At 44.0% G+C, this 9,288-nt stretch overlaps 1 protein-coding gene and 1 non-coding gene across 2 annotated transcripts; both read right to left on the minus strand.

Moving 5' to 3' along the window:
• Window positions 1-1,030: 1,030 nt before the first annotated feature.
• LOC133496318 (ribonucleoside-diphosphate reductase subunit M2-like) lies at window positions 1,031-5,629 on the minus strand. Its single transcript, XM_061811729.1, is given in 11 exon segments — window positions 1,031-1,344; window positions 1,591-1,704; window positions 1,766-1,845; window positions 1,848-1,869; window positions 1,944-2,077; window positions 2,156-2,250; window positions 2,320-2,453; window positions 4,367-4,483; window positions 4,547-4,693; window positions 5,188-5,259; window positions 5,357-5,629. Coding segments are annotated over 11 exon segments (1,158 nt in total). The 5' UTR covers window positions 5,447-5,629; the 3' UTR covers window positions 1,031-1,191.
• On the minus strand, window positions 1,414-1,551 carry LOC133497061 (small nucleolar RNA SNORD94). Its single transcript, XR_009793929.1, has one exon. It is a non-coding gene; the product is annotated as a small nucleolar RNA SNORD94 (small nucleolar RNA).
• Window positions 5,630-9,288: the final 3,659 nt, after the last annotated feature.

Below are 9,288 nucleotides of genomic sequence, written 5' to 3' on the forward strand. Positions count from 1 at the left end.
CACCTCACCTCACTGTTCTGCTGCCATCATACATGTCCTGTACTATTTTAACATACTTCTCTGCCACACCAGACTTACGCATGCAGTACCACAGTTCCTCTCTTGGTACTCTGTCATAGGCTTTCTCTAGATCCACAAAGACACAATGTAGCTCCTTCTGACCTTCTCTGTACTTTTCCACGAGCATCCTCAAGGCAAATAATGCATCTGTGGTACTCTTTCTAGGCATGAAACCATACTGTTGCTCGCAGATACTTAGTTCGGTCCTGAGTCTAGCCTCCACCACTCTTTCCCATAGCTTCTTTGTGTGGCTCGTCAGCCTTATTCTTCTATAATTCCCACAGCTCTTAACATCGCCTTTGTTCTTAAAAATGGGAACTAGAACACTTTTCCTCCATTCTTCAGGCATCTTTCCCCCTGCAAATATTCTGTTGAATAGGTTGGTCCAAAACTCCACAGCCATCTCTCCAAATTGCTTCCATACCTCTACCGGTATGTCATCAGGACCAACTGCCTTTCCATTTTTCATCCTTTGTAGTGCCATTCTGACTTCCCCCTTAGTAATCATTTCCACTTCCTGGTCCTTCACTCTTGCCTCTTCAACTCTTCCTTCTCTCATTTTCTTCATTCATCAACTTCTCAAAGTATTCTTTCCATCTATTTAGTACACTACCGGCACCAGTCAACACATTTCCATCTCTATCCTTAATCACCCTTACCTGCTGCACATCCTTCCCATCTCTATCCCTCTGTCTGGCCAACCTGTAGAGATCCTTTTCTCCTTCTTTCGTGTCCAACCTGGTGTACATGTCTTCATATGCCTCTTGTTTAGCCTTTGCCACCTCTACCTTTGCCCTACGTCGCATCTCGATGTACTCCTTTCGCCTCTCCTCAGTCCTCTCAGTATCCCACTTCTTCTTCGCTAATCTCTTTCCTTGTATGTTATGTTATCTTATTTTGCGCTTGTTAAAAATTGTGAACACTTGTCAAAATACAACTCACTGTGACCTTAAAAAAAAAAAAAAGAATATACTATTAAATGTGGAACCTTTAATTCATAAATATACAAACTAAAATAAAATTAAAAGAAGTAAAAAAAGTATGTTACATCAAAAGTACAATCTGTGTCCGAATAGACTGAGCATATAAACAGCTTGGCGTTTTCATGGCGACGAGGGAAAGAGGACACATTCAGAAGTCTGCATCCAGCGTGAATGTGTTGTCCGTGGTGGCAGCCATGACACCCATACGCTGGTACTCGCCGACACGCTTCTCAAAGAAGTTGGTCTTGCCCTCCAGGGAGATGTTCTCCATGAAGTCGAACGGGTTCTCCACGAAGAACAGCTGCGCATATAGATGAACGAAAATGAGGCACAAATACACAGGAAGTCACGACAAAGGCGGAGCCCGGCGACCGTTCAGTCAGGCGTCTGTGTCGTGTCGCCGCCCACCCGCCGCCGGACCACGCGCCCAGCGACGGGACGTCGGCGGCGCCACTCAGCCCCCATAATCGGCTGAGGTCCGTACCCCTGCGCCTCTCATCATGACGGTCGGGCCGTTCCGGGACCCGCCTCCTGCATCTCCGCTTACCTTGGCGAAGCCGAGCTCCATCATGAGGCGGTCGGCCACAAACTCGATGTAGCGCTTCATCAGGTCGCAGTTCATCCCGATCAGGTTAACCGGCAGCGCCTGCGTCAGGAACTCCTGAAACATAAACACGGACGTCAGCTGGCAGGTTGGCAGAGAAATGGACAAAACTGTTCACCTGCTCAATTTTCACTGCATTTTTAATGATGGACGTCACAGTGTCCACAGACGGCTTGTTGACCAGGTGCTTGAACATCAACACGCAAAGTCGCAGTGGAGACCCTGAAAGCACATCAGCGCGTTCAAAGGCACGCCAACATAACACCTGAAAATGCGCCGCGGATGCGCAGGCAGACCTCGTCTCTGCTGATGAGCTCGTTGGAGAAGGTGAGTCCGGGCATCAGGCCGCGTTTCTTTAACCAGAAGATGGCGGCGAAGGACCCGGAGAAGAAGATGCCCTCCACGGCGGCGAAAGCCACCACGCGCTCGCCTGGAGGTGGGACAAGCGGGACACATCAATCAAATGGTCGACATACAAGATGGCAAACACGCGGCCTCCGCTTTCTACCGTAGGTGGCGTTCTTGTTGCCGATCCATTTGAGTGCCCAGTCGGCCTTCTTCTTGACGCACGGCATGGTCTCGATGGCGTTGAACAGGTATTCTCTGCGGGGTTCAAACATGCCGTCAGAGCGCAGCACAATCTGCACCCCAACATCATCATCGTGAGCTCACCTCTCTTTGGGGTCTTTGATGTAGGTGTCGATGAGGAGGCTGTACATCTCCGAGTGGATGTTCTCCATGGCGATCTGGAACCCGTAGAAGCAACGCGCCTCCGTCACCTGAACTTCCTGTGTGAAGCGCTCCACCTGGTGAACGTAGAGTACGACAGGTGACCATCCCGCATACAGACAAGAACGACTCAGGCTCAGCCACGAGGCCTTTTCAGAGACATTTGCCCTAAGGTCCACATACTAGTAAGCATATAACAATTCTAGTGAGATTGGATCTTCATGTACTAGTATGTGGACTTTGAGCTGAATTTTAAGGATATTTGATAAATGGCTTTCCCTACAAGTCTTAACCTTTAAAGCCAAAGTGTCATCCCTAGAAACATTCTAAAATAGATACTGTAATGAAAAATACATATAACATTATTCACCTCAATGTCTATAGGGAGGCCCCGTAGCTCAGTGGTTTGGTAAACCAGGGGTTGTGGGTTCGTATCCCACTGGGGCCTCCACTCCCTGAGAAGGGTTGTGTCAGGAAGGGCATCCGGCCAAACATATATATGCGTTCATCTGAGATGATACGCTGTGGCGACTCCGAAAGGGACAAGCCAAAAGGAAAACAACAACTTCAATGTCTATACAAAAAAATTAATATGAGCGGAGAGCGCGTCATCCATGCGCAAAGATACGGAAGTGTCATTCGACATCCAAGTGGGCGCCATATTGGCTGCATCTACTGCATGTGATGTCACCCTGGACATTCGTCATTGAAAACATGCTGTGGCCCCTGATATGGGACACGACCCTTCTGACACGGAAGCTCTTTTCGAGGAAGAAAACATCTCACAACCGAGTGAAGTGACCGTATTTAGATGGTGAGCAGATCACGGCCAAACCACCTCCCCGCCCCATGCGACGGTGCTAAAAACAACGCCGCCACGGCCAAATCGCCTCCCCGTCAGATTCACTTCCGCTCGGCCGCAACGAGTCACCCCAGCCGAACCCGTGTCAACAAGGCTGGCGGCGATCAACAAGGCCTGCGCAGGCCTTCCTTCAGCGGCTGCGGCACGGAAGCCTTCCGATGCGCACATCGATACATTCAGCACCCCTGACTCACACACGCGGATCTTTTGTTACATTCTGAGAGGGTTACGCCACCCCACCCCACGTATTGTTTTTTTTTAGTAGCTGTATACACACCTACCTGTCATCTGGAACCCACAAAGTTCTTGTCCTTTGCATCTGTCCAATCCATTTTTCACAACGAATCGGATCTTTTGGAAAAGTATGAAGAGCAAATCCATCCTCGCGAGTGTTCGAGCAATATCCAGCAATGCAATGAGCCGGGATTTTGAAAAACACGAAGGAACAACGAGCTACCATCCAACAGGTAAAACTAAGAGAAACATACGAGCCCGCCAGAGTGCACTACTGCCCTGTACGTCACTTCCTGCTTCTTCTCGAAAACAAATCCTTCAAGAGGATTATCATGTTTTGTGGTGAAAAAACGTCTGGGTCCAAACCAGCTGACAATTTTTCATTAACAACATACTAAAAATCATGCATTTCATGACAGTGGATCTTTAATGTTGGGATCACTTGTTCTCAGGCAGCTCAAATTACATGTCTCTAAATAGATTAGTCACGTCACAAGTTCAATCAGACCATATTATAAAAATTGTAAAAAAAAAAAACAAAAAAAAAAAAAACAGCAGAGATAATAACATGTAACAACTAATATAGTCATTTCATTTGTTTTTATGGACTGAAGGATACTTTAAATTCAATTGTTGTGCATGTTAGGCGTGTCAGGCTATTGGACGACAAGAGCGTTAGGAAGTTAACGGTCTTCCTTCACCCTCATGTTTGAGGTTAACGTTGCCGCCTACCTTGAAGAGCTAACAATTGATCCAATGTTCCAAACTGGCTAACCATGCGCCACATCCGGCCCACTACATTACTTCACAAATCAGATTTTCTGATAAAATCTTCTGACGTCAAAACTAGCTACTTATGTTACAAGCGAACGTCAGAAAGAACACGCATCTTACCAGGTTCTCGTTCACGATGCCGTCACTGGCCGCAAAGAAGGCCAACACATGAGATATGAAAAACTTTTCCTCGTCCTTCAGAACTTCCCAGTGCTGCATGTCCTTGGACAGATCCACCTAAACAGACACTCATTAGGAGACACGTCGTGGTGTAATGTGACAGTATGGTTCTGTGCGGACCTCCTCGGCGGTCCAGAAAGACGCCTCGGCCTTCTTGTACATGCGCCAGATGTCGTGGTATTGGATGGGGAAGACCACAAAGCGACGTGGGTTGTCCTTCAGCAGAGGCTCCGACTCCTCGCAGCCAGACTTCTTGACACCTTTCAGCTGGAAGAAAAACGCCGGTCATGCTCGACATCTTCCTGAAGCTCATATGCAGACAACCTGACTCCAGTTTATGATTTTACTCACTGGTCCATGGGCCTTAATAGGCAGACATAATCTACCCGACACGCATTACAGGAGTTATTGCACTTTAAAAGCTACAAATGTTATTTCCTTACATTCTCTTACTACATTTTTTTAGCAGTACAGTTCACTTCCTCAGTTGAAAATAATTTTGTCAGGTTGGAACAGGTTAATGACATTTTATAAGGAATACTGATTCGATTTGAGAGGAAGCCGAATTAAATTCGCAAATCATTGTAGGCTAATATGTAAACTAATATCTAACGCAAAGCAGGACGCACTTAATTCAGGTTTTGGCGCCTTAAGGGACCAGCAAAACAAGCTTGACAACATTTAAAATATAACAAACGTTTAACCTTGGATAATTTCCCCTTGGGACTCACTTGTGTAACGCGTGTACTTCCGCGACTTACTGGCGAGTCGGGGAACATTTGACGCGCCGTTTTGGACGCCAACTTGCGCGTCGTGTTCAGGCGGCTTGGAGCCTGGCACCAGACAAAATCAAACACAAGCAAGAGACCTCAGTCATCGTAGCAAGCTGCGTGAAACAACAAGATGAAGTCCATTTTGTAAAATACTCACCGTGTTCTCCTTGTCCGGTGCCATGTTGTTGACGTCAGCGCTCAGCTTGTTCTCGTTGAAGGCTAAAAGGGTCACGCGAGAAGACTGCATTTTCACACAAATACTAACAACGACTTAATACAAGTTCAATTAAAACAAAGGGAATGCTCCACGCCACCGAGCAGACACACGAAGAAAGAGCACCGAACTGACTTTCGCGGGACAGCTGCTCTGCGTTTTGTTGAATGTTGGCGCCTGAAATGCGACGGACCAATGGGAGGCCAACTCGTCTTGGTGACGACTACGATAGACCAATCGGAATGTCCCTATCTTTACGTCCCACTTCACATTCCGCGGCCAATTTGAAGTGGTAAAAGTCTTACAAAACTGCGCCAAAATCCATTTTTAAAAAACACTGCAATTTTAAGTAACATTTGATCGTACGGGCGCCCAATTCAATCAACAACCTTCCATTGGAAATTCGAACGGAAACCGGACCATATCTCTGGACTTATCCTACAGCTGTATCGATTGTTTTCGTGTTGAAGAATAAGATTAAACATCGTAAAAAAAAGTTCCAAGGACCCAAAAAACTTACGCGGATTATTTATTGTATTGAGGAATATCATTTTTAAATGATAAAATTAAGACTTAAAATAGTCGCGAAGTAGATGCAGTTCCGCGTTTGGCCACACGATGTCTCTATTTTTGTTTGGGTACTTTGTAGCTATTTTTTTCATCCATTGAACTCGGTCAGTATGACAATAGGCGTGGTCTACACCAAATGACGTCGTGTCGAGAAGAGATGATTGTCATTGGCCACACCCACAAGATGCTTCTTTCCGATTGGTTGAACGTTGTTACCAGTTTCTAGTGGGAAAGGGCGCGAGTCTGGCGGCTTGGAAATGGTAGTGTGACGTCACAATCACCTTGTCGTCGAGCAGAAAAAAAGAGAAAAAATGTAAAATCGATTGTACATGTGTGCTGATGTGACCGTTGTTCTAGAGATAAAAAAAAATAATTTTTGAAAAGATAAAACACTTTTGCACATTTTTTTTTACATCTGTTAAATGGAACGTTTTAAAAAAAGCACCTAATTTTTCATTTGTCTTTAAGAATCAAACATTTACAGTATGGTAAACAATTCTAACAAAAATCTGTCTTTCATGGCAAAATGACGTGATTCCTTTTATTATACAAAAAGATTTTTTTTAACACAGTCACGAGGTATTTTCTCCCTGTCTACATCAACAAATATTTATGAAACAACAATAGTAATAAGTAGAAGTCATAGGTAGTATCACAGTGAGAATATCAATAGTTTGTGGTGGAGTTACTCGCAAGGTATTAACATTCGTATACATGAAATCGTCATTAGAAGCAAGCACGACACTTAAGCTTTGGTACACAAATGGAACATGAAGTAAACATTGTATACATACAGGACAGAGAATAATACAAAACGAGCTTTGAATTAAAAAAAAAAAACATAGTGCAATGTCATATTGTTTTTTGTATGTGAACAAGCAGCCGACCGCCATCTTGTTGTAACTGTCCTCAAATTGAAAAAATCCTGAGTGAGGAGTCTTTTTTTTTTTTTTTTGTCCTGTGTTTCAGTTCTAACACTATAGATGCTTGTTGTATGACCTCCACCAGCAGACATGCTAACATTAGCATCATAAAGGGGAACTAAACCATCAAAACTTCATATTTTCTTTTTTTAATCTGTTTACTTAAAATGTATGTGGCACATTTACATTTCCTCTACTTACAAAATTCATTCGTTCAAGTCGTTTCGTCACAGGATATTTTTTGTAAGTAGAAGCACTTTTTACATGGAAATAGCCTAACCGTTCCAAGCCCCACCCAAAATACGCATTCAAAGTACATAATGTAATGAATAATAGAAATTATCTACATTTACCTCTGGGGTTGGGCGACAATGGGAAGATAAGGTTGAGTGAGACGCGAAAACTTTGACAGCTTTTAATAACCTAGCCCGATAGCCCGACTAGTGAACACTTTTTTCGGATCATTCTTTTCAAACGGACTCTGAAAAGTCCTGGAATTTCGTCAACAACAATAATGGCTGCCTCCTCCTCTACATCATCTTCCCTGAATTCTTCCTCCACTGCGGTGTGTCCACCGTTCTCAAGCTTCGTACGCTTACAAATGTAAAAGCACAATTCTCCCTTACTGCCTTGTGACCGCCATTTTATAGTAGCTTGTATACACGCTAAAACACATGCTAGCATACATGCTAACAATGTAACCGGTGTGTTCAGGTCTTCTTCATTGGTCTAATCACATATCAGATTTTGGAACTTGTGCACCTATGGTGTGCTGTCCATTTGGAGAAAATTTAAGACTTTTACGTGCGCATTATGGTCGCAAAAACATGGTACATATCATACAAAGGTATTTTAATACTGCAGCCACTATTTGCGCATTTTCGTTATTTGAAGGGACTGGGTAGGGATCATAACCACTTGCAGATAACGAGGGAACACTACACTTTTAAAAGTAGTCTTTGATGCTGACAGCCAGACACTTTCATTTCTTAGCGATACATTTGATCAAAAAAGGGTTAATTAGTTGTGCTGTAAAGAAGGAAACGAGCCTACAGTACTTGTAACATACAATTTTGGTTTTCTGGCCGATAACCATTTTACTAAACATGGCAGTACACTTATGATTAATTATTATGCATTTTGTAATATTAATCTGATGTGTTTTGATTACTCCTGGCACTTTATTTAGTTCCCCTTTAATCTCATCTGTACGGAAGTGTATTACTGCCACACCCAAAAAAAAAAAAAAAAGTGGAGTTTCACATTATGTGAATCATTTCACGTTATAATGCGAATCGTTTCACGTTATAACGTAGATTCCTTTCACATAATAACGTAGAAAATAAATTTCACCCCTCTTTACCCCGCGCATCCAAAAAACAATTACTTTCGGTTATGGTGGAGGGTAGCAATACGCTTCCATAAGACATCATTTAGTCATTTAGTGTCGCCGAACTATCCGTCCTGCAGAAACCGTTTCGAAGCAATAACTTCCAGTTTGGGTCCCTGGCAGAGCCAATTCGGCAAAGCCCCATTAACATGCATCTTCTTTTTCAATCTTAAATCATTTTTTTAGTTAAAGATGAAGGGGTGTTATTGAAGATCTGGGTAGATAAACAGGAACGTATATGTTTGATACTGTATATAACTCTAAAAGGTCTCCACCCACCTGAACTGGAAGTAATTGTCTTTTGGGGTAAAGAGGGGTGAAATGTATTTATTTTCTACATTATTATGTGAAACCAATCTACGTTATAACGTGAAACGATTAACATTATAATGTGAAATGCGATTTTTTTTTTTGGTGTGGCAGTAATACGCTTCCATAAATCTGGATCTTCAACAATTTTTTCTGTTTTTATTTTATGTCCAGATGATCGACAGCGTGTGTCGGGTTAGCATAATGCTAACACCGCTGCGCAAACGATGATGCCGATGTTACCGCGCAGCTACGATGCGGTCTGAGGTCAATGTTGAAAAGTTGTGATGAGGACTTGGAATATAAAAGAGGTTGAGCCACTTACAGTCCGACATGCTTCGAGGCTCCTCCCACTCACCCCATCCTGAGGTGATTTTTTTTTTTTTTTTTTTTTAAGTTTTTGCAGCAACCAATCAGCCAATGGGAAGGGCTGTCCCTGAGTCTTGAGTGGCGGTCCAGGAGCCGGTGGCAGCGGCAGGCCTCTTAGCACTGGCGTGTCTGCGAGTGTGTTTGGTCAGATGGTCGCTGCGCATAAAGCGGCGCGCGCACACCCCGCACACAAACTTTTTCTCGCCTGTGTGCGTGCGGCGGTGGCGCGAAAGCTCGTCGGAGCGGGCAAACTTTTTGTCGCAGCCTTCCCAGCGGCAGCTGAACGGCTTCTCGCCTGCAGAAAACACGAACAA

The sequence above is a fragment of the Syngnathoides biaculeatus genome, chromosome 23 (assembly GCF_019802595.1).
Source record: "Syngnathoides biaculeatus isolate LvHL_M chromosome 23, ASM1980259v1, whole genome shotgun sequence".
In the NCBI taxonomy this organism is placed as follows: domain Eukaryota; kingdom Metazoa; phylum Chordata; class Actinopteri; order Syngnathiformes; family Syngnathidae; genus Syngnathoides; species Syngnathoides biaculeatus.